At 42.2% G+C, this 26,475-nt stretch overlaps 1 protein-coding gene across 3 annotated transcripts in view; it reads right to left on the bottom strand.

The window, feature by feature from the left end:
• The window catches only part of FRMPD3 (FERM and PDZ domain containing 3), a 496,827-nt gene that overhangs the window by 139,091 nt on the left and 331,261 nt on the right, over window positions 1-26,475 (bottom strand). For 2 of the 3 annotated variants that reach the window (XM_033945378.1, XM_033945379.1), the window contains 2 exons: window positions 17,689-17,843; window positions 2,509-2,611 (listed from right to left, as the gene is read on the bottom strand). In XM_033945378.1, coding sequence (XP_033801269.1) covers window positions 2,509-2,611; window positions 17,689-17,843 — 258 coding nt within the window. The remainder of the gene's footprint in view (window positions 1-2,508; window positions 2,612-17,688; window positions 17,844-26,475) is intronic. The other variant, XM_033945380.1, reaches the window with a different exon arrangement.

The following is a 26,475-nucleotide window of genomic DNA, read 5'->3' as shown; positions in this document are numbered from 1 at the left end:
TGACCCACCCCCCTCCTGAACTCTGATGTGCCTGCTGTGACCTGGTGGTCCAGCGGTGGGCTGGGACAGGAGGGATTCCTTCTGTCTCCTGTCCCGGCCAATTCTACTAACTTTTACCTCCTGCTGCAGCCAATCAGCTAGCATCTCTGCATGGGAAGGTCACTCCTGTCCATGTAGAGCTAACTTATTGGCTGCTGTGAACTTGTAGCAGCCAATTAACTAGTGGCTCTGCATGGGCAGGAGCAAAGGAAAGTCACTCCTGTCGTGGTTTACCACTGGACCACCAGCGATTCTAAAGGTACGTAGGGGAGGTAGGAGGGAGGTAAAAAAACCAATAAAACTTTTGAACTGAAAAAAAAAATTCTTAGAATCGACTGGGACAGGAGGCAGGAGGGACCCTGCTGTTCCGGCACAGCACTGGACAACCAAGACTTACGATAGGCCCGGTGGAGGGCATGGGAAACAGGTTACAGAATATGACAGGGCAGGGAGGGAGGGGGGATGGGTGCAGAGACTGGCAGGGGAGTGATTGATTGAGGGGGGTGCTGGATGCAGATCTTGAAGGGCAGCGAGGGAGGGGGAACAGGGTGCAGAGCCTGGCAGGATAGGGCAAAGCAAGGCACTGCACTTGAATATTAACCCCCCCACTCCGATTTATATTAGAGTCAACATTTTTTCCTCCTTTTAAGGGGGGGAATAAAGGTTACCTCGATTTATATTCAGGTTGGTTTATATTCAAGTGTATATGATATTTATGGGGAAGGTACTGGAAACCTAACCTATCTACAGCCCTCTACAGTAAGTGGTGAACACCAGTGCTCTAGTAAGCAGTTTTGTCTAGGTAAGGACAGAGCTGACATATCCTATGAAATATAAACACAAAAGGAATTGACCCCAAAATATCCACAGAGAAGAAAATCCAGAGAAAACCAAAAAAACACTGTGGAGTGACGATGTTCCTAAATGGACTTTATTTGAAAGTGTCAAAGTTCCAAAGGTACACTGAAATCATCCAAATAAAATAAATTCATCCACATAAAAATCGGTTATCCACATAATAGCCTTAAAGGACCTAGTCCGCTAGGGATACAGGACCCAACATGGTCTGCGTTTCGACAAAAAATCTTCTTCAAGGGCCTCTGGGGGTCCTATAAAGGTGAATATGTGGGAAACAACTGTTTGCAAACGCAAGCAGTGTCTCACTTCCGGCTCACCACACAATTGTTTCCCACGTACTCACCTTTATAGGACCCCCAGGGGCCCTTGAAGAAAACTTTTTGTCGAAACGCGGACCGTGTTGGGTCCTGTATCCCTAGCGGACTAGGTCCTTTATGGCTCTTATGTGGATAACCAATTTTTATGTGGATGAATTTATTTTATGTGGATGATTTCAGTGTACCTTTGGAACTTTGACACTTTCAAATAAAGTCCATTTAGGAACATCGTCACTCCACAGTGTTTTTTGGGTTTTCTATGAAATATAAACAAAATAATTCACAAAAACTGACCTCCAACATTTATACAGTGTCATGAGCTATCACATAGTCTGCAGGTAATTGTAATGAGTAGCCAACCTATAGGGAAAGCTGCTGTGTACTTGGAATGCTATCATTCCTTAAAGACCTGTATGAGCAACAATACTGGAACTTCCAAACTAAGTGAAAATCAGTTTCTTTTCCATTACACTATTTGGCTAAGGGCTCCTTTTACAAAGGTGCGCTAGCAGTTTTAGCATGCTAAAATGCTGCGCGCACTAGCCGCTACTGCCGCCTTTTAAGCAGGCATTAGTTTTTCAGCTAGCACGCGCTATAGTGTGCGCTAATCTTGTGCGTGAGCTAAAACCGCTAGCACACCTTCATAAAAGGAGCCCTAAGTGTACAGACCATTTAGAGCAGTGGTTCCCAACCCTGTCCTGGAGGACCACCAGGCCAATCGGGTTTTCAGGCTAGCCCTAATGAATATGCATGGAGCAGATTTGCATGCCTGTCACTTCCTTTTTATGCAAATCTCTCTCATGCATATTCATTAGGGCTAGCCTGAAAACCCGATTGGCCTGGTGGTCCTCCAGAACAGGGTTGGGAACCACTGATTTAGAGCACTGAGATCTGAGAACCGTTTGTTGCTTGATACTTGCAAAAGGGACACAGTACGATATGTGTGGACCACAAAATGTTGTTTTTCCATTGCTGGCCCTGCCTTATGACACACACTGGCAAGTATTCTGAAATTTTGTGGAAATTTGTTGTATTTTAGAAAACTACTAAAGACTTTTCTTTTTGCACAAGCATTTTTTTTTGCTAGTTATACATTACTCTGGTTATGGTGATGTAACTCTTCTCTTTAATGTATACAATGTAATGTACATTCTGATTGTTTTAACAATCTAGTTTTGTTGTCTAGTTTCTTGGAGACATGTATGTATTTAAGATTTTATATGTTGATTGTGAGTCACTTTGGTTAAAAGCGGATTATAAGTGTTTTAAATAAATAAATAAAGCATGCAGTTACCTTACAAGCTCTATGACTCTCTCCCTTGGAGCATCGCTCACATCATCCTCATTTATGGCCAGAATTTGGTCACCAGCCAGGAGTTTATCCTCCGAAGGTCCACCTGCCATGGAAAAGAAAGAGATATGTTCCCACGTCAAAGACTCTGTTCTACCAAGGAACATGTTATGCATTTAACTAGGAGGACAGCAATGTGCTCTGCCATCGCTAGGAGGAAAAAGGAGGCAGGGGCTACATTTACAACTGTTGAGTCTTTTCTCAAAGTTGCATTAGGTATTTTGTGCCACTTTTAATTCATAATAATAGCACAGCACCTTGTACACAGTAAATGTGGCACCTTTACTGTTGTGTTGGTTAGCTGTCACTTTGAACAACTGGGCACAGTATATGTGGGGAATAGGCAGGGAGTAGCATGTAGTTAGCATAGAGCTGGATTTTATAAATGGCTCTCAAAATCCAGCACCAGAAAAAAAAAAATCAGTGCTAAATGTGATTCTATGATCTAATCTAATCTAATCTAATCTAAACCTTATGTTTATATACCGCATCCTCTCCATAATTATAGAGCTCGGCACAATTTACAAGAGCTTAATATAAGGAAGAAACAACTTAGTGAGGTTGGAGGGTGAGTAGGAGGGAAGAGAGCATTACATTTTTGTGAATAGTCTAGTTTTCAGATGCTTTCGGAATAGTTGGAAGGAGCCCAGACTCCGAAGTGGGGCAGTAAAGTTATTCCAAAGCTCAGTGATTCTGAAGAAGAGAGATTTCCCTAATTTCCCTATGAAGGGTGTGCACCCTTTATAGAATTGCATTTTGGCCCAGATTCTATAAAAGATGCCTAAAAGGCACTTAGTCTGGCGTGCCTAGCGAATCTAGGTGCCTACATTGGACCGACAACTCACCAACCTGCTGACTTCAACCACAGGCTACAAAACCTTCAAAAAAGAAACAAAAACCCTACTCTTCAAAAAATACATAAAACCAATATAACTCAAACAATAATGTTCTGAATCCCGCCTACATTACCAACTACCCCTTAGCATATTAGGTAATATTCAATCTATTCCTAAGTACTTCTTCATATCTCTTCAATATGTACTTCTTAAGATCATAGCAATTCTTATGTAATCCGCCTTGAACCACAAGGTAAAGGCGGAATAGAAATCACTGTAATGTAGATTATTTAAAAAGCTTAATCGGTGCCGATAATGAACAATTAGCACCTTGCAATTGGCTTAAATTGCAGGTAAAAGGATGGTAGGCACCTACCACTTTCAGGTAGGCACCTAGTAGAAGGTGGCTACCAGAAAGTAAGCGTGGTTAGAGGGTAGATTGTGGGGCTTGTTTGGTATATAGACGCCTGTTTTGGATTGAGGCACACTCCATTAGACTAAGAAAATTATGGCATAACTAGAGTGCACCTAAGTGCCCACTTTAGGTGCAGCTAGGAACGATTCTATTAACAGTGCCTAATTTATGATTGACATTGGTGCGTATGTTTTAGATATCGTTTATAGAATCGGGGCCTTTGTGCCAATTCCCATGCCTAACTTTACCTAGGTGCCAGATTTGTGCCTGCTGAAACCTGGTGAAAATGCCTGAACCCAAATTAGGTACGCTGAGGATATATTCTATAATTATGCATGCAACTTTTTGGAATGTCCCTGGCATTCCATGGCCATGGTCACTTTTGAGTTACGCATTAATAAAGCCAGGCACCGTGCTTTATAGAGTAGCACAGATAATAGTGCTGTTAGCTAACTTCTCCCACACATAGGGTTACCAGACGTCCGGGAAAACCCAGACGTGTCTTCTTTTTAGAGGACTGTCCGGGTGCCCAGAGGGATTTCCAAAGCTTGGCAGTTTGTCCAGGTTTTGGTAGTTCCTGAGCTCGAGGCCATGTTTGGGTGTGTATGATGTTATCATGTCAATGTCCGCACATGTGCAAAGGCCCTCCAGATTCGGCTCTGAGCTTGGGGAGGTTTGTGTGTGGGGTGGGGCTAGGGCAGAACGGGGCAGAGCTGAAGACACGACAGGACGGGGATGGGGCGGAGCAGGGTAGGGATCAAGCATCCTCTTTTTTTTAAAGAGGAAATCTGGCAACCCTACCCACACAGCCCAAGCTCTCTTCATGAATTCCTTTCACCCTCCCATCCTGTTTCTTTTCTTTCACAGCTCCATTCTCAATCTGTGCTCCTATCACCCAGCCTTTTTTCCCTTTGTGCCTTTGTCTCTCCTAACCAGTGACTCCTTTCTATTCATGTTACCCCTTCCTTACCCCCTTTACTCCTCTCCCGGTATCTCTATCTTTTATACCTTCACCCCTTCCTTGCCCATTTTATTCCTCTCCCAGTACCTTTATCTTTTTAAACTTAACTGCTATAGGTAGGGTTACTATATTTTTAAAAAGAAAACCTTGGATACATAACCATGCCCTTTTCCGCCTACAGCCCTGCCCCATTCTGTCCCAGCCCCGCTCTGTTCTTCTCCAGCCTCACCCAGTTCTACCTTTAGCCCCACCCCATTCTACCCTCAAGCCCCGCCCCCAGAAAGCCTCCTTTCTTTGCGATGAGCTCTGGAAAGCCTGGAGCATGCACGGATGTGTGTGACATCATCTGCACATGCTCAGAGGCCCTCCTGATGCAGCCAGAGCTTGTAGGGGATTTCAAAAACCTGGACAAATGCCGGGTTTTGGAAAGTCTGCCTGGGACATATCCAGGTTTTCCCGGATGTCTGGTAACCCTAGCTAAAGGTATTACTTTGGCAATATAGGTACAATTGTCACGCCAATAAAGTTATCTAAATCTGTCTGTCATTTTCAGTCTGCTGCACTTGCCTTCTGCATTTGCAGCTGCTAGGATACAGCAACTCCTTCCTCCCCTGCAGTCTATTTTAACAGACACCAGCCAATGGACTGCAGGAGGAAGTAGGAGCAGTGGCTAGGATACAGAACTACTTCCTTCCTATGATTTCTGTATCATTGCAGCATGGAGCTTACTGTTCCAGATCTGCAAACTTACAGGGAACAATATTGGGTTGCTCAGGCACTTACAGTGCTGGTGCCTATGATGGAAGGGGAAGAGAGAGAAAGGGCAGATGCTGCATGGAAAGGAGAGAGAGACATAAGTTACTGCTTATGGTGTAGTAAAATGGCTCTGTTAGCCAAGAGTGACATTTTGTATTAATTAACAATAGGGTCCTTTTATAAGGCGCGCTAGCCAATTTAGGGCGCACTAACGATTAGTGCACACTAAATGCTAAAGCACCCATTATATTCTATGGACACCTTAGCATTTAGCCACGTTAATCGTTAGCGTACGCTAAATCGGTTAGCATTCCTTAGTAAAAGGACTCCAATATGCCTGGTACTGGATTTGGATTAATATCACACCTTTCTCAGTAATAACTCAATGCAAGCTACATTCTAGTAGAGTAGGTATTTTGCTGTCTTTTGGAGGGCTTATAATATAATATAACAGCTTCTACATCAAACATCTAAACCAGGGGTCCCCAAAGTCCTTCCTTGAGGGTCGAATCCAGTCGGGTTTTCAGGATTTCCCCAATGAATATGCATGATCTATGTGCATGCACTGCTTTCAATGCATATTCATTGGGAAAATCCTGAAAACCCGACTGGATTCGGCCCTCAAGGAGGGATGTTGGGGACCCCTGATCTAAACAATTAAAAGAAGCTAGACTATATACCTAATTACATAAAATAAAATTAAAAGGGGAAAATGTATAATTCAATTACTAACATATACGGTATCTTCAAAAAGTTATGGGCTCCTTTTATAAAAAATTTTTTTATAGAGGAGGAGGGAGGGGGTTAAAAATGATTGGCCCCAGGTGTCACATATGGTAGGTATGGAGATAAATAATGATTACTGTGATGTCCTCGAGTGTAATGAAATATGAGAACAGCATAGGCTATAAACTCATTCAAAAAAGAAGGAAAAAAGCTTCAGAAAGGGCCCTCCCACCTCCACCAAAAGGTTTTAAAGAAGTGGTTGAGAGGTCACCTCATTGGCAAAAACCAAAGGGTTGGGGCAGTAACGGAAAAATTAGTATTTCTAGAGTAGTAGAGTTCCTTGATTGGGGGGAACAGTCAATAAGTTCTGGTCAGTTGATCTAAGGGTCCGTGGAGAAGAGTAAGGAATGATAAGTTTGTCAAGAAAAGTTGGTGAACGCGTATGTTTGATTTTGAAAGCCAGCAACAGGATTTTGTATGTAGTGCGGTGGGAAATGGGTAGCCAGTGTGCTTCTTGTAGAAGAGGAGTTTGATTGCCGTATTTTGAATAAGCTGCAGACGACGAGATTCCTTTTGTGTGATTCCGATATATAGAGAGTTGCAATAATCTTGCCAGATCTCCTTTTGGGATTTAAAATTTTGTTTCATTCTATGTTATCAGTGTAACCATATTCTCTCCATGTTAGCTAAACTATATATTAAAATTTTAAAAGCTAAGAGGGGCATAATAAAAAAAACGTCTAAGTCCCCTTTTGGCCTAAGGCCTTAAACGTTGAAAGTAGAAGCAGGGAAAATGTCCATTATCAAAAAAAACGTCCAAAAGGAGTTTTTTTTTATAATGGCCTGCCTCAATGTTCAGCTGTTTAAACGCCCAGAATACCACTACGTCTAAACTTATACCATATAATCAACCTAAAAAAAGCCTAAGCCCCAAACATTCAAAACAAGGGCTTTTAGGCAAAGGAGGAGCCAGTCCTTTGCCTAAAAGCTGGATTCTGTAACCGGTGTCTGTCAAAAACAACACTGGTTACAGAATCCCCCCCCCAAACGACATCGGGGCAAGAGGGAACCCAAGCCCTCTTGCACCAGTGGCACCCTGACTCCCCGATTACGTTTGGGGCAAGAGGGAGCCCAAATCCTCTTGCCTCGCGATCCCAACCCCCCCCCCGGGCTGAGTCCGTTGGGGCCAGGAGGGAGCCCAAGCCTTCCTGGCCCGGCGATCCCCCCTCACCCCCCACGATCCGGCCAGGAGGGAGCCCAAGCCCTCCTGGCCTGCGACACCCTCTAACCCCCACCTCCACTAAAATACGGGCAGGAAGAATCCCAGGCCCTCCTGCCCTCGATGTAACATCCCCCCACGACCACCCCCCCAAACCCCTAATAGGCTCCCCCTGCCAACCCGTGACCCCCCCCGCCAACCCCCCGACTTCCCCCACCCCCACCCCCCTTCCCCGTACCTTACAAAATGTTAATAGGACAGACAGGTGCCAAGCCCGTCCGTCCGACAGGCCAGCCATCTCTGAATGGATGGCCTTAGGGCCTGATTAGCTCAGGTGGCTCAAACCCCGCCCACAGGTGGGGCTTGAGGCGCCTGGGCCAACCGGAATCGGATGAGAGGCCTAAGACAACTGGGCCGATTCCGGTTGGCCCAGGTCCCTCAAGCCCCACCTGTGGGCGGGGTTTGAGCCGCCTGGGCCAATCAGACCTTAAGGCCTGCCATTCGGAGATGGCTGGCCTGTCGGACGGACAGGCTTGGCACCCGTCCGTCCAACTAACATTTTGTAAGGTACGGGGAAGGGGGGTGTGGGGTCGTGGGGGTCGGCGGGGGGGGTTGCGGGTCAGTGGGGGGGTGTCGATCGGTGGTTCAAGGGGGGGGCGGTTGTGGGGGGGAAGGTTGCATCGAGGGCAGGAGGGCCTGGGATCCCTCCTGCCCGTATTTTAGTGGTGGGGGGTGGGGGTTAGAGAGTGTCGCGGGCCAGGAGGGCTTGGGCTCCCTCCTGGCTGGATCGTGGGGGGGGGAAGGGGGGAGACCGCCGGGCCAGGAGGGCTTGGGCTCCCTCCTGGCTGGATCGTGTGGGACATGGGAAGGGGGAGATCGCCAGGCCAGGAGGGCTTGTGCTCCCTCCTGGCCCCAACGGACTTGTCCCGGGGGGGGGGGGGGCTTTTGGGATTGCGGGGCAAGAGGGCTTGGGCTCCCTCTTGCTCCAAACGTAGTCGGGGAGTCGGGGTGCCGCTGGGGCAAGAGGGCTTGGGTTCCCCCCTGCCCTGATCATTGTGTGGGGAGAAAAGGGTGGATCACGGCAGGGGAGATGAGCCATCTCTCCTGCCGCGATCATTGCTGTAGGGGAGTAGGCAGTTTGCTGGGGCCGCTGAGCTGATCGCAGCAGCCACAATCAGCTCAGCGGCCTCTTTTTGGCACTTATACCTGTTTTGACTTGGTCTACGTCAAAAAGTATAAGTGCTGACTAGGCAACATGCCTAAAGTTTTGGTTATACCTTCTGCACGCCTAAGTCTAGGTTGGCTCACCTCCTGCCCACCGCCCGCCCTTTCCCCTCCTCTAAAAATGCCTCTTTTCTCTTTGTGCGTTTAGAGGCAGGGGAAAAGCCTAAGCTGGCTTTAGATAAGTCTAAAACCAGCTTTGATTATGGGTACTTGGACGATCAGGCTTTTTGATCATCCAAGTACCCATTTAGGCCACTTTTTAGAAGTTTTTTTTTTTTTATTATGAGCCCCTAAGCTTTTAGACACAGAATAGAAAAACAGTTTTTCATAGGGTTTAGGTAATTTCCAGAATCCATTTCAAATGCTCCTGCCTGGCTTTTAAGATCATTCACGGCATCCTTCCTCCCCTAATCCCACTATCCTTTAACTCCTCGAGTCCTGACTCAACCAGACCTGCCCAAAGATATAAATTATCCTTCCCCTCTCTACGCGGTATTCTCTATGCAGGTAAACTGGGAAAATCTCTTCTCTTCAAAATCACAGGTCTCTGGAACGACCTTACTATCCCGTTGCGGAACCTGGGCTCTCTCCAACTATTCCGCAAGCAACTGAAAACTTGGCTCTTCTCTAACATGTAATTCTATTTTCCCCCTTACTCTTCCATTCTATATATAAGCTCATGTAAACCTTTTCCTTTCTCTTCTTACATTTTAAGTTCTTGTAAACCGTGCCAAGCTCCACTTCAGTGGAGAGGATGCGGTATATAAACTTAAGGTTTGGTTTATTTTAGTTTAGTTTAGGTACTTAAAGCCCTTTAAAAGTTGACTAGAACTGAGCATCCAAATTTAGTTGTCAAATGGTGTACTGGTATGATGGTAAAATTAGGAAATAAAACCAAGCACCTAATACGACTGGAACATTTCAGTGTCTAAGTTAGATTCTTAAATTTAGGCAAATCCAGAGCAATTTTCAAAGCTATGTGGATAGGTGCCAAGTATATGGGTAATTTCCTCCATCAACTTTGCACCAGTCCTTAAAGGGAAATGACCTATATCCATTCCCTTTGAAAGCTACCTATGAGAAAAAAAAATATGCACAGAGATTCGTACCATTTCTTATTCTGCAGATACTTCTGCTGATAGGCTACACCTGGCATTTAGCGCTTTTTCAGTAAAGCAATATGTTCTCTTCCACAGCGTTCTCCCTGAAACTTGAGATCATGAACTCTTATTCATTATTTTTTTTCTCCATGGAAAGTATGTACTGGACATTCATTATAGTAAAAAGTGAACTTTTGCTATTTCAGTGTGCATACAGTATACTACAGTAAACTGAGGCACACTAGGTTGAAATGTAAAATAAAATGTCATTGTATAGTCATACCTGACATCTCTGTTTCTATAACTTACAAAACTCAAGGCCTGATGCCCTTAACTCACATAATCTAATATCCCTGAACCCCGACCACTAAGCTAAGTACTTTTATACTTTATAAAAAAATTAAAATAAACACTAAAAGGGTCCGATGAAAAATTGACACATAAAGCCTTGGACTATGAAAGTTTATTAAGTCCCTGGTGGTGCCGCTGAGAACCGATAGAGTTGTACTGAGAAGCATAATGGATACTGTTTTAAGGTTCTGAACAGCTTCCCAATGTTTGATGATTATTGAGTTTCTCAATAAGTCAAGGATTGAAGATTTAAGTGCCTTGGTAAATTTAAACTTAACTCACATGTGTGCATAAGAAAAGTCATGCTGAGTCAGACCATAATATAAAGAGGGAAGGGACTGGTATTCTGCTTTTTCTCTGTGCTTTACACAATCAGAGTGGTTTACATATTTTAGACAGGTACTTATTTTGTACCTGGGACAATGAAGTGTTAAGTGACTTGCCCAGAGTCACCAGGAGCTGTGGTGGGAATCAACTTCACAACCTCAGGGTGCTGAGGCAATTGCTCTAACCCAGTGTTTCTCAAACTTTTTTTAGACGTGGCACACTAAATGGAGCAAATGTTTTTCACAGCACATTATAATTGAAATTATAAAATTGCAAAACCAACAAAAAAAATTAAATTTGAGAATTATTTATTTAAAGTTCTTTAAGCTATGTATAGATAATTGTAACAACGGTGAAACTAAAGACAGAATAGAACTGCTAATTAATGCGATGGATGCGCTTGTTTTTGAAGGCAAATTAACTCAACGTGTAGCCCGATAGTCGACAAGCAAACGTGCATTTCATCCCCCATGTGCAGTCATTCTCTTTTTTTTTCGATTTAATTTCTATCAGAGCTGAAAATCCAAGTTCACAAAGACAAAAAGATCCAAACGGTAACAAAGCCTTGATTGCTTTGTTGCTTAAGTTAGGATAACTACTGCATAAAAAAAAACCCCAAAACTAAAATTACTTGCTGTTAGTTTTCAAGGCCCAATCACGTCTAAGAATGATGTTTGTCTGGGCAGTTGTATCCATATGCACACAGATGCTCATAATATTGACAGACTTGCGTATGCAATGTGCAAGCCATCTATTCTTGTATGTACTTATGAAGGGAATTTTTAAAAATAAATTAAAATTATGGAACCTCTCGTGGCACACCTGGAATCTTTTTGGGGTACACCACTGTGCCTTGGCACACAGTTTGAGAGACACTGCTCTAACCACTAGGCTACTCCTCTACTTCAGTGGCATATTGAGTTACACTAAAGGTCCATTATGCTCAAAATTTGTTTTAAGCCGTGGCCATTCGAGGTCATAAGTACTTGGCAGAATCCTTAAATGTAACAATATTCCATGCTACTTATCTCTAGGGGTCCAAAAAAAAAGAAGACCTAAATTTCCACAGAATAAAGGGAAAACCAAACACAGAACTGCAGAAATGACAATGTTCTTGACCTCTGTTTTATTTCTTTCAACAATCTTTAAAACAGTCTTTGAATCACTATCCACATTTGTACTTGACGGACCCAACATGGACCTTGTTTCGGAAAAAAACACCTTCCTCAGGGGTCCAAATAAAGAGTAAAAGAGTTATATATGTGAATGTGAATAAAAGACTTGGCGGACCAAGTGTGAAGGAGCACTCTGAAAACTAATCCTTACCATTGTGTTTGTTTTTTGAGCAGTCATGGCTCACTAGACTAAAAATTTCAAAGTATTATCCACAGTGACTCCAAGATCACTTTCTTGGATGGTGACTTCTAACTTAGAACTCAGCAATTTGTACTTGTAGTTGAGGTTCTGTTTTCCTATGTGTATCACATGCCAATGTTAAATGTATCTGCAAGATCTTTCTGCAATTTCTCACAATACTCTATTATTGTAACGACTTTGAATAATTTTGTGTCATTTTCAGAATGGCCACCACCCAGACCCTGAAACTAATGGAAAAACAACCCCCCAACAATACCATGGAATCACTGGAGACCAACACAACAACAGAAAGGAACTTAACCATTCTACCTTATATCCAGGGGGTGACTGACTGCATAGGGAAACTCCTTGTGACCTTAGACTAATCACTTAACCCCAAATACAAAACTTGGATTGTGAACCCACTAAGGACGGTTACCTGCATATAATGTATGCAGCACTGTGTATATCTAGCAGCACTATAAAAGTAACTACTTGTAATAGTAGTAGTAAAAAAGAACAGTAGCCAATTGGCATACAGCATACCCCAGAAACTATCATATATACTGGCATGACAGTGCAAACAATCCTATTGTGTATTCCAGTGTTCAGTCCATATTTAAAATCCATATACAATATTTGAACAGTTGTAATTCTTGTATACATTTTAAGTGCCACCAGTAATCAGTGGAATATTAATTTTGGGGCTAGACTATTAACTTATAGAAATGGCATATTTGAAACAACTATATACAGGAAAGAAACTGATACAAATTCTGTGCTTCATTATAAAAGCTATCATCCTAAACCCCTTTGAGATAGTATTCCCATGGGCCAACTTTTAAGACTTAAACGACTGTGTTCAACCAAGACAGAATTTAAAGTTCAAGCAGATATAATGACGCAGAGGTTTCATCAATGCAGGTATTCTGCCCACGCTTTAAAGCAGGCTGCCAAAAGGGCTATCCATGCGGATCGGGAATGGCTACTTTTACCAAAACCTCAGAGCACCCAGTCTGACCGTAAGGTCATCGGTATACTTTCTTTTTTCTCCCTTTTTCTTCCCAGTTACAAAATATGATCCGCAAACACTGGGATCTTTTAAGTTAACATCCCGAGTTTGCGGAAAGACCATGATTTGCATTTAAATGTGGGAAGAATTTAGGTGAATGTTGGAAACATAGATATGCTGCATCTCATAATAGTGAGTGGACATTCTAAATGTGGTGCTTGTGGCTATTGCCCATATGCTATGAATGCAGGTCATATAGAAATCCCTAATGTTAATATTTCATTTAAATTACGAGGTAATACTAATTGTAACTCTGCTCAAGTGATTTTTTGGTATTTTCTGTCCCTGCCATCAACTATATATAGGACAAACTACAAGACCTGTCAAGATCAGAGTTGCAGAACATCTTAGCTATATTTGTACCAGTAAAATGGAAGCACCTTTACAAGCGCATTGGCATGAGGCACATCATCCCGTGAATGATCTCAAATTCTGTCTGATTAAACAGTTTCATTTTCACAAAGGGGAAGATATCTCTCAGTTTTTAACTTATCGTGAACGACTTATATTTGCATTCCTTTGGGACTTTAAATAAAGAAATTGAATGGCTTTTGCCACATTAAGAAAAATATTTTTTGTCTGTGTGACGTGATAATTAATGTGGGACTATTTAGATATATCAGTTGGAGATAATTCATTCTGACATCACAGTAACAGGTGAAAGAAATTAGCACTATAGCCGTCATATAAGTCATCACGTCTCTTAGTGTTAGAACGGAGACTAATTTGGCAGCAGCAATTTGCTTTTGATAGTAATAAGGAGCTCGAGCTACAGAAGCCAAGAAACTTTCTAAGATGATCATTGTTCTCTTTATTTTTAATTTTTGGATAATACATTTAATAATATTGCTCGTTTTGTCCCTAGAATGGAGTTGTTCCTCCTGATGAAGCCAAAGTGAAATACGATCAGTGTTGAGGAAGAGAATTGGCCTGTTTCTGAATTGATAGGGGATTTTTAGAAATGTATTTGTTGGAGATGGGGAACATTTTGCACTGGATTATATTGATTTTTTTAAAACATGAACTGAACACTGGAATACACAATAGGATTGTTTGCACACAGGAATTACCCGACAGCTGAAAACTATATTTAATAGCATTTGTAGCCTCCCTGTGAGATCTAATGAAAAATCGTTCAAGATAAATGATTTTTTATTTTATTAATTTAAACATCTGCAATATTTTTGGAGGTAGGGAGGGTGCGATGATGCATGATATAACATTACTTATTTTATACCGTTGCCAGTATATAGTGGTGTTAATTAATTGAGCACTATTATTATTATTTAGTGGATAGTATGTTTGACTTTTTAACTTTATAATTGGATTCCTTTTTGTATGATTAATATATTAAGGAGCCATTAATTGATCTATTAGATAAATGTGAAGACAGATTCTTCAGTCCCAAAGGCAGCAACTAAAGGAGACAGAAGTCTTCATCATAAGGGGGACACATTTAAAAATCTCAATGTATATATTTTGGGAGAAAGATGCGAGAGGGGAGATATGATAGAGACGTTTAAATACCTCCATGATTGCAGGCTTTTTTTTTTTTTTGGGGGGGGGGAGGAGACCTCTTCTAATAGATCCCAGGGGCCACAAGAGTACAGGCCTTTGGGATCTTAGTGACCTTTTGGTCATCTTCAGTGTGTTTCTCTGGGGGGGAGAGGGGTTGCTGTTTGGGGGTTTTGTTGGTTAGGTGGGGTTGGGGAACTGGGGGGGGGGATTGTTGATTTTGTTTTATTGTCTAACCTCAAATATTGTATTGTTGGATGCTGGTTCGTTGGATTTCATTCTATTCCTTGATGTTTATTGCTTAGCATTCATAATAAAAAAGATTTGAACATAAATACCTCCATGGCATAAATGTACAACAGGCAAGTCTTTTTGAGTTGAAAAGAAGCTCTGGAATGAGTGGATGGAGGATAAAGGTGAAATGAGACTACCGTATTTTCAGGCATATACCGCACACCCGTGTAAAACGCGCACACGGGTATAGCGCGCGGGAAACTGAAATTTATGTAAACAAATTAATATATAGCGCGCACACGCGTATACCGCGCATGCTGCTCCTTGAATTAAAACCTCCTTCTGCCGTCCTGACTCTCCTCTCGCAGCTCTGCTCTGAATCGCGGCCCTGCTCCTGCCTTGACGTCCCAACTCTCCTCTCGCCGCCCTGCCCTCTGCCCCGACTCTCCTCTCGCAGTTCTGCCCTGAATCGCGGCCCTACTCCTGCCTTGATATCCCGACTCTCCTCTCACCGCCCTGCCCTCTGCCACGATTCTGCCTGTCCCCCCTTAAAGGTCTGCCTGTCCCCCTTGAAGTCCTGTCCCCCCTTGAAGTCCTGTCCCCTCTTAAAGGTCTGCCTGTCTCCCTTGAAGTCCTGTCCCCACCCTGAAAGCCTGATGCCCCACCCCAAAGGACCACTGACCCCCCCACCCTGAAGGACCGCTCACCCCCCCACCCTGAGGGACTGCTCGCACCCCCAACCTGAAGGACCGCTCGCACCCCCCGACATCCGATTCATCCCCCATCCCCTCCGCACGGAGAAGCAGCCTACCGTTGGTTCTTGATGCCAGTGAGCCCTGCTGCTTCCTTTGCCGGCAGTCCCGCCCCTTCTCTGAGCCCTGCGCTGCTTCCTCTGCCGCGGTCCCGCCCTTTCTCTGACATCAGAGAAAGGGCGGGACCGCGGCAGAGGAAGCAGCGCAGGGCTCAGAGAAGGGGTGGGACCGCCGGCAGAGGAAGCAGCAGGGCTCACTGGCATCGGGAACCAACGGTAGGCTGCTTCTCCGTGCGGGGGGGGGGGGGCTGGGAGATGAATCGGACGTCGGGGGGGTGCGAGCGGTCCTTCAGGGTGGGGGTGCGAGCGGTCCTTCAGGGTGGGGCATCAGGCTTTCAGGGCTGGGGAATGAATTGGATGTCAGGGGGGGGGAACTATGTAAAAAAAAAAATTGTACAACGCGCTCACGCATATAACGCACATGGTTATGCTCGGTTTGTAAAATCGTGTATAACGCGCGTGTTATATGCATGAAAATACGGTAACTCAGGAGTAACCTGAGAAAATATTTCTTCAAGGAAAGGGTGGTGAATTTGTGGAATCCTTCCTCATTCACTTTATTTATTTTTATTTTGCACCTACGGTATTAGTCACCATTTTAGTTATTATTAAAATTTTTTATATATATATTTTTTATATTTTATCTTATGCTTCACATTTTTAATTACCCTCCTAGGACTCCTGAAGTAGGCTTTTTTTGCTGAAACACGGCCCGTGTAGGGTCCGCATCACTTCACACATCAGGCATTCATTTAGGGCTCCTTTTACAAAGCCGCACTAGCGGTTTTAACGCACATACCAGATTAGCATGCACTATAGCGCATACTAGCCGGAAATATACCACCTGCTCAAAAGGAGGCGGCAGTGGCTAGTGCGTGTGGCAATTTAGCGCATGCTATTCTGCGCATTAAGGCCCTAGCATGGCTTTGTAAAAGGAGCCCTTAGTGTACATATTTTTGGGATTTGTACTTTTATTTTGTCATAATAAACACCTCATCAAGATCATTGCTCTCCACAGTCTGTTTTTCTTTTGTTTTTTGGATCTCCATTCTTTGACTGTGGAACATTTGGGCTTATGCTTTGTTTGTTGAATTGGTGGAACAGCCTCCTGATGGAGGTGGTGGAAATGAAGACTATATCTGAATTCAAGAAAGCGTGGAACATAGGATCTCTAAGAGCGAAGAAAGGATAGTAGATGGCATGGATGGGCAGACTAGATAGGCTTTATGGTTTTTATCTGTCTTCATTTTTCTTTGTTTCTCCCCCCCCTGGTTCCTGTCTCCTTTAATTACCTTGGACCAACTAATTATAGGAGTATTCAGAAATATAAACTTGTCTTTCCTACTGTTAAGGGAATCAAAACTATGGACAACTTTTGTTGATCTTTTATTTTCTTGTTTGCAAAAATTTGGAATGAGCTCCCCACAGAAGTCAGACTTCTTTCTCATTTATCAATCTTTCGGAAAGTGTTGAAAACCTATCTATTTCAGAAATTTCTGACTGATTCCTCTTCTTTAAACTAATGATCATAGAGGTTGAGGTCTTATCTAACTCTTTCCATGTTCTGTGACTATTTTGTTAACCGAGTCGAGCCTATTGGAGGAATGAATTGTACATAAAACCAAGGATTGGATTGGCTTCAATTTTTAAGGTAATGGTTGGGATGGATGTTTACATGATATCTAGTTTACTGTATATGGTGTCTTAGTTTTAATAGTACTTTTGATTTGGATTTTAGATTTACATTACTTGATTTTCCATTCCCAAATTCAAGGAGAGTTATGGTCAGATGCATTAGAAGTTTACGCTGGGTTTTACTAAATGGCAGTAGAGTTTTCTACCAAGGGCCGATGAGGTAAGTCTTCCAATGCTCATGGAATTCCTATGAGAGTCGAAGCATATACCTTGCTAACCTGCGGTAGAATCTCTGCCACCAAATAGTAAAAGGAACCCTTTGTTTTCTATTGATTATTATAATGAAGTACATCTGTAATGTCAGTATTTTTGTATCGTTGCAGTGATATACATTGACTGGGTCACCAAGCCTGGAAAGTGGAATACAAATCATAAATTTAATTTCTCCAGTCATATGCCATCAACTTTTCTGGTTTTATTCTCACTATTTTGGTTATATTTAAGCTCCCTTTTCACATGTCAAACTAATTAGTACAAAAAAGGATATTTTGAAAAGGGGGCTGCACTGTACACATCTCAGTCTACCTGCAGTAATAGATCGTACTACGACTGGTCTCTCGCTGCCGGCGACAAACCCAAATCCATAGATGGGATCACGCTGGATTTTCACCTGTCGCAGAGCATCTGAAGACAGATGACCACATTCCATATCATCACAGCTCTCCTCCTGTATCACATGACTGGAAGCCAGAAGATCCATAAAACACAGAAAAGAAACAAACAAACAAAAACAAAAACAAACAAACAAACAAAAGAAAGCAAAAGATGTAATACCTTGGTAAGAAAACTAAAATGGCATCTTACAATGCATGACTGTCACAAGAACTGTTTGCTTTTAAGTCAGATCATTGTTTAGTTTTAATTGAATTTAAAAGGACACTAACATTTCAATTTTTCAAGTAAAAATCAGAATAAAGTGAATAACAAGAACAAAAAATGAAATTAAAAATCCTATAACAGAATTAAAACACAGCTACTAATATAAACTATGTTGGTATAAACATATGCATATAAGTATGATAATCAATGTGCCGATAACATAAGTAGGATGATTGATTATGGCATAATTATGCCATTCATAACTCTGTATTGTAACACCACTACAGAAGCCCTTGTAACTCAGTATAGAGCCCTTGTATTATAAGACTTCACAGAAGCTCTTTGTAACTCTGTATTGTAACACCTTTACAGAAGCTCATGCAAACCACTCTGAATTGACTCCCCAGTCATTAGCAGCGGTATAGAAGCTCAAAATAAACAATTACATGAGGTACTCCTAATTGCATCAGCATATTATGTTGTGGAATGGATGGGTAGTAATCTGAGTATCAGGGAAGCCAGAGCTCAAATCAAGTTTCAAGTTTTTATTAAAATTTGATAATGTCGCTTATCAGACTTCTAAGCGAGATACAGATTAAAATATGGGGAAAACAGATAAAAATAATCCAATTTTCATGCACTTAACCCTTCATTGTCTCAGGCAAAACTTAACAGGCAATTCTATAAAGGGTGCCTAAATTTAGGCACCATGAGCCAGATTCTATAAACGGCACCTAAAATATAGGCGCTCAGCGCAATTCCGTAAAACCTAGATACATTTTATAGAATCGCACTGGGCAGTGCACCTATGTAGCCTAGGCGTAACTAGATATCCTTATTTCTGGCACATTCTTTGTGTGCTGTTTGCAGAATCCCCCTAATATAGGTGTCCTTATAGGCATATTATGACAGTGTTTATTGATGTCATGATGTCATCAGCACAGGGACATATGCAGCAGCATGGCAGAAAGGAGAAGGCAGCCACATTTTGGCATTTGGGCCGTTGGCCACCCTGTTCCTATAGAAGGAACATCACTATTTCATCCTCCTAGACCAGAAAAGGAGCTACCTCTGGTATAGAAGGGCCTGGGACTCATGAGGAGGTACAACTGACAAGCTTCTTTCCCTAGAGATGTAAGTAAATGTTCAATGTTAGTGGTATCATTGATGCTATAATGCTAATAAAAATATAATATTTATTTATAAAAAAAATTATATACCACATACAACTATGCGGTTTCCATACCACAAAACAAAAAATAGAGGAACTGGAAACTCAATTCATAATCATATACAACAAAAAATTCCCAGTTTAAATACACTGGTGGAAAATGCTCAATACCTTAACCCCTCATGAGCATATGCTCATGAGGGGTTAAGGTAATGAGCATTTTCCACCAGTGTATGCTCATGAGGGGTTAAGGTATTGAGCATTTTCCACCAGTATATTTAAATTGGGAATTTTTTGTTACCATACCACATACATAAAATCTTGTTTCCCTCCGATTATCACATATAACATAGACATGTCTAAACAACATCGTTAATCGTCCCTGTTATAATAGGGATAGAGCACAAATTCGCTCAATTCAGAAATGCAAGCAAGCTTTAAATCGATGTCAAAAAACAATTCTAAAAGGCGATTATATTCAACTGAAATATATCTTAGCATAAAAAGACATTGGCAAATAATTGAGTTTTCAGCATTTTCTTAAAATTCATCCTCCCCATATAAAACTGCAGGATACCAGGCAAGGCATTCCATAGTTCTACGCCAGCCACAGATATCATTGATGGCACCAGACTGTGCATATGTTAACTCCACGATCATACTGGTCTCCTGGCTTTGGGACACTGGAGACCCCCTTATATGTTGCTACAGGGGTGACATCAGGTGTGGCTCAGGGACAGGAGATGTATGGGAACTGAGAAAACAGATCGAGATGGGGCAGAAGAGAGTACAGGAAGATGAATCTGTTCAACATTGCCCTGAATACACTGAACCAAATGAGAAGTATATGTTTCACAATGCATCTCATTTCCAACTCTCAGGAAAATAATAAAAGATGCAGCAATCACATTGGTTGTTGATCAGCGGAAGTGGACATTTTGATGCACAACCTTGACATCATCAATATGCACCTGGGTGTCAGATTGCCTCTGAAAAAAAAAAAAGACTGCTTTTGGCAGCCTAGGATCTGTGCTGGGATTTGAATCCACCACCCGGGGATGATGGAACAAGCAGTCTTAACCTCTGAGCCACATCAGATGGGTTTTAATGAGGACTCCCTGACATGTGGAATGATGCCACGTAGGAGACCATAGCTATCTGTTTGTGTAAAAGCATTTTTCCTTCTGGGGAAAGGAAACTGCACATTGCAGACGCAAATGACAAAGTCCTCTTGATGACTGTTAAACACCTGTCCACAATCCCCAACGCAGGAAACAACTTTTCAAAATTATTGTGGGTGCCGAATATCTTCCCTCCCCCGGCCACCACCAAAATAGTCTTACATTTTGATGAACTTGAAGGTGTGGAGAGCTCAAACTGGGATGATACCACAAAAATCCAGTGCACTGAGAAGCAGCAAACTCTTATGCTAACTGCCACAGAATCCTGCAAAAACACACTTAGAACCTATAAATCAAGCTTGTCATGCTATTACAGAATTGAAAGAGCTCAAACAGCAACCCTGTCTATGAAGAGGCAGCACTTCAAGTCACACTGCCATTTAGAATACCAATACACCATCACCTCCTATGGGGAAAACAGCATAAGCTGCACTACTTCCAAAACAGATTCTCAACAAATACAGGCTAAGTAACTAAACATTAGAAATAACAAATATGAGAACAAAACCTGAACCCCAGGAAGACAAACCTTTTCTGGAACAACAGAAAACATAAATGCATTTCCTTTGTACTGTGTAAAATATGAGAAGATATGCACATTCCCACCGAGATGCCTACCAGTTAGAAGGTGTGGTTAGAGTAGATTTTGGGGCATGGTTTGATTTAGGTACGCTTATTTAGGCCAAGAAAACCCTGGTCTAAATGGCAGTGCACCTGAGGCTTTAATGCCTACCGGTGCTGTTAGGCACGATTCTATACACAGCGTCCAGCGGATGATCGACAATCGTGCCTATTGATGCCTGCAAGTTAGGCACCATTTATAAAATCAGGCCCATAATGCCCACTTAAGCCTCCCAACACAGCGTACATGACTTTACCTACCATTCGGTGCATCAAAGATGATTTATACCGTCATTCTACCACAGCTAAGCATACCCCTTTGTGGCACTTACAACTGGGCACCACTTTACAGAATTGCAGTCTTTAGTTGTATGCCTTCAAGGATCGAGACATACTTAGGGCTCCTTTTACAAAGCTGCGCTAGCGTTTTTAGTGCAGATACCGGATTAGCGCACGCTATAGTGCGCACTACCCGAAAAACTACCGCCTGCTCAAGAGGAGGCAGTAGCGGGTAGCGCCCGCTATTACACGTGTTAAGGCCCTAACACACCTTTGTAAAAGGAGCCCTTAGTGTATCTGAATATAACTCACCTTGAACTACTGCTGAAAATTAGCTAATTTTTTTTTCAGTAGCATATCCTACATTATCCTTATGAAAATGAAAGATACCTTCACACGATCACAGGGAGAAGGTCATATTATTCACAAAAACTACTGTAAAGCCCACTAGAAGGTATTCATTGAGTTGCCTACTTGTTTCTATCCTTAGACCTGAGAATAGGAGAATAGAGGTTTTCACAAAAAAAAAACCCAAAAAACTGTTGTTGGCCTCAAAGTGCAGCCAGCAAGTCATGTTGCTGATTGCTGTAACAATTTTTCCCCAGTACACTCACCCAACCCTCCCATCCACTCTTACATACTTCCTTCCCGATTAGGGTTACCATATGAGCACGAAAACCCAGACATGTCCTCTTTTTAGAGGACTGTCCTGATGCCTGGATGGACTTTCCAAAACCCAGCATTTGTCTGGGTTTTGGAAAGCTCTGACTGCATCTGGAGGGCCTCTGAGTATGCATGGATGATGTCACATGTGTCCATGCATGCTCAGAGGCCCTCAGACGCAGCCTGGAGGTCAGGAATAAAAAGATGAAGCTTTCTGGGGGTGGAATGGGGTGGGGCTAGAGGCAGAATGAGGCGGGGCTGGAGGCAGAATGGGGCGTTGCCATGCATCTGGGATTTTTCGAAGCAAAATATGTACAATATTCACGCACCTTTGACCTCCTTATGCACCATGCCCAGATAACCCCATGCTTTCACATCCCCAAAATTCTTTCCTTGATGCACACAGAAAACCTCCCTTGTTTCCTCATCATACCCACTCAAACTGATGCCAGCAGGAGAGAGCTATGTTTCGCTCCCCTAGTTGGGAGATAGAGGATTGGGGAGGGAGAAAAAATTATGCTGAGCCACTTCTCTATATTAATTTCTCTCTCTTTCTCAAGGCTTCTCCAGTGGTATATAAATAATTAAAAGATAAATAAATAAAATATTATAGTGGTGCTTTTTGGGGAGGAAGAGCCTGGCCAGCAGCTTGGAGCCCTCCTCTGTAAAACTGGGCTGCATTCTGCATGCCATTTTATTGCACACAATTTTAATGTAAAAAAACAGTATAAAATTCCAGTTCTAATGACATTATAATGCTAAAACGCAATAACGTTATAAATGTTGTCAGGATGTCTATGCGATGCCTAAAAGGTGATTCTATAAAGGATGCCTAACTATATAGACATGCTTACATTTGCTGGGCACCGCTGAGCACAATTCTCTATTGTGCATCTATGCATATTAGAATCACGCTCAGCGACATACTGCCTGACACCTAACTTTTAGGCATCCTTTATAGAATTTGCCCCTTTTTGTCTAAAATTCTCAGAGCTATGAGGAGACATGTGGTTGGGCAGAGAACCAGCAGGCAAAGAGATGGATAGTGGTGACTGTTGAGGCCCCAATGTTAGGAGATGTTTTGGCTATGTAGGGGTGTTTCCTTATTTGCACCTGAAGGTTAGGCCTCTCTGACATCATAAAGCCTGAACCATTGTCTGCAAGAAATCATTCCAGCCTGAACCTAGCAAGAAGAGAAAGAAGAATACATCTGTGCTGTTTCTGCCTGATGCATTCTGGGTATGTACCAGAACTGTATTCTAGTCAAGGACATCCAGCTATGCCTACATGCTCTGCCTATGTGAATCTTGGGGAAGTTATTGCTCCTGTGCTTCTTATCTAATGAAGGCACCTCTGTTTCACAGCCTGAGTGAAATTCTATACAGAAAGGCTATTCATCTAAGTCTGGATTGGTCCGGAGAGGTAATCTGACGAGATCCAAGTGAAATGTGCTAATTATAATTTAGTCTGTGCCAGGATGTAAGGGAACTCGCATCTTATCATAGGTTACTCTGCATTTTCTATAATAATTAAGACCTGAAAAGTTACCTCTTGTGACTCTCTGCCTGAGAGAGAGAGAACCGGACCTTTAAACAGATCTGGATTCCATCACATAAAGGAAACCTTTGCTGCCAACCTAAGTTACAGCTTCTCCAGTTGCTGATGGACTGTTCCTAAACAGAAGGATTTCCATATCTGCTGAGCGGATGAAAAATGTCTTCCAGTTCACCTGATTTTGTGCTACGACCTAGTTGGATGGTGAGGATAAGGAATTATATGTCTTTTCAGCTGGGTTAGAGAGGGAATCCTATTGTCTATAACAGGGATGTCCAACCTGCGGCCCTGTGAAGTATTTTGTGCAACCCGGTCGAGGGCAATTCAGTGTTTTCCTCTTCTGCCCCCAGGTATTTACCATCTTGCCGGCTCCCTCCTTTGTCTTGCAGCAGCGTTTGCGCATTTATGAGGCCCCAGAAACATTTTTTCCAGCCAATGCGGCCCAGGGAAGCCAAAAGGTTGGACACCCCTGATCTATAGGATAAGGATTTGTAAAGCTACTCTTGGTGATAAACTTTAATAGTTTGCTGCTAATCAGGAATTATTATTATAAGGAATTATTTAGAGTGTAAGAATTAGTTTTACTCATTTATCTAGCAAGTGTGGTGTGATAATTATGTAATGAGATATATGCATGTACAGAAACATTGTGAACAATAATTAGTTTATTATTTGCTGCTGGCTTGTGAATCATATTTTTTATATTTCTAATAAAATACTTCATATAGCCTTGGCCTCTATGCTTCTTAGTATAAACTGAGAAAATAACGAACCTTGGGTAAGGAGATTATGATTTCCCCTAGAAAACTAACAGGCACGTATTTGTTTATGTAACTGATTAGTCATCCATAAATCTTTCTACAGCTATAAGATAGGGATGTTGGTAGCTATAGGTAGTCATGGTGTTATATTTGAGAAATGCTGCTGAGTCATTTCTTTCCAATTTCAGTTTTAAAGAGTTTGTGAGTCAAATTGTTTTGAGATTATACATAACCAGAATCTATGTTCCTATCCAGTTATATGATTTAATACACATACATGCTGCCAGGAATATTGATTCCCATAAATACCACAAGATATGATCATCATTCACTCAAAATTTGATTCAGAAAGACTTTGCATTTTATTTTTAGCATTTTCACCCCAAAACTGAGCTGAGTGCAGTTTATTATGGTGAGAAACAGCCAGCTGAAGTCAAAGGTCACAATATGATTATCCATAAAAAGGGAAAACAGATCTGTAATGCGGCAGATTGACTGAGAAAAGGGCATGTAGGGGCTCCGATTGCAAATGGCATTTCTTTCAGACAGAAGCATGGAGATCAATCATCCCCTGTGCTGCTAATTAAGCAAACATCTGAAAGAACCAGCAATATTCCATCTTCAACAGGTCCTCCATCTCCCAACCCTCCACCGCCACGAGCATACTGTGTGCAAATGTTATTTGTGGTGTTGGTTTTTTTTTTTTTTCTTCTCTTGAATCAATTATAAAGTGAAAAGCAATAATGAGGTAGTCTACTAAAGTGACATGAAAGCAGAGAAAGAGAAGAGACAGGTTTGAAGAAAGACAGAAAGAAGAAATGGAAAGAGATAAGTCAGCAGCCTGGAAGCAATTTAAAAGGGAGGAAGGAAGAAAGAAAGGCAGTGAGTTTAGAGAAAGAGGGAGATGCAATAAAGCCTTTGCCACTTTTAACTCTCCCACAGCATTACAACTAAGATTATTCAATAAATGGCATAATTCCAAACAGTTCTCTCATATGGGAGCACAGTTTGGGGGTCTATTATTACCTCTGTACCATATAGGAAAGTTTACACCTTCACTCTTGTAAACAGACAGTCCAGATGTGGATAGCTACAGGGCCACATGGGTACAGATACTCTAGATATGAGTACAGATATACAACATTTGAGCCTGGATTCTATATATGGTAACCAAGTTTGGGGCGCATTCCTGAGGTGTATGTGCATCTTAATTGGCTAACGAGTCATTTATAAGTAATAATTAAATGCTAACAGCCAATTATTCACATTAGTTGGCACCAATTGGGATTTGCATATACAGTACATCTAGCTGCATGCTATTCAATAATGCTGGGCCCCCCCCAATCCCATAGCACACAACTCAAAAGAGGGTGTGGCCATTGATGGGCATGGGCATGTCAGGGGTGTTTCAGGAGTTCAGAAAAGCCGCACACATTTTTACTGAATAATGGATCAACGTGCCCAACTTGGATGCCAACATTTACACCAGATTCAGAAGTTATAAGTCTGGTGCCCAAAATTAGGGTGAAGGAATCAGTGCTAAGTACATGCCAATAAAGGATGCATGCCCTTTATTGAATAGCGCTGAATGCGGATCTTTTCCAGCATCCATTAGAGAATCTGGCCCTTGCTGACAGTGGATACAGATAGGGCTTGATCTGGCACAAGTAGCACCTTGGGAAAGAATATTGATGGCATTGCCTACCTCTTCCCCCCAGAGGTAAGAAGCTTTCTTGCAGCTCTTTTCATGACTATTCCTCTTTTTTTTCAGTTGATCTAATACCTTATGCTTGAAAAAGTTGGAAGTAGCAAGTGAAAGACAGGCAAGAAACAGAGAAAAGTGGAGGCAGATAAAAACCATATGGCCTATCTAATCTGCCCATCCATGCCATCTATTCTCCCTTTCACTGCTTCAGAGATCCTATGTACTTCGTCCAAAGCTATCTTAGATTCACACACAATTTTCATCTCCACTACCTGCACATAGAGGTGGTCCATAAATTCACTCCCCTTTCACCTTCATCCGACACCCTCTCATTCCAGATCATCCTTTCAATTGAAAGAGATTTGACTCCTGTGTATATATGCCACATCTCTATCATATTTTCCTTCTGTCTCCTTTCTTCCAAAGTATACATATTGAGATCTTTAAGTCTGTCTCGATAAACTATGGGGGAATTCTAGAAACGGTGTCTAAATTTAGGCGTCGGTAGGTGCCCTATTGGCGCCTAAGTTAATGAACAAATGCCATTTATAATGACAA

This window comes from Geotrypetes seraphini, chromosome 5 (assembly GCF_902459505.1).
Source record: "Geotrypetes seraphini chromosome 5, aGeoSer1.1, whole genome shotgun sequence".
Taxonomy (NCBI): domain Eukaryota; kingdom Metazoa; phylum Chordata; class Amphibia; order Gymnophiona; family Dermophiidae; genus Geotrypetes; species Geotrypetes seraphini.
This window is presented reverse-complemented; position numbering and strand designations above follow the sequence as displayed.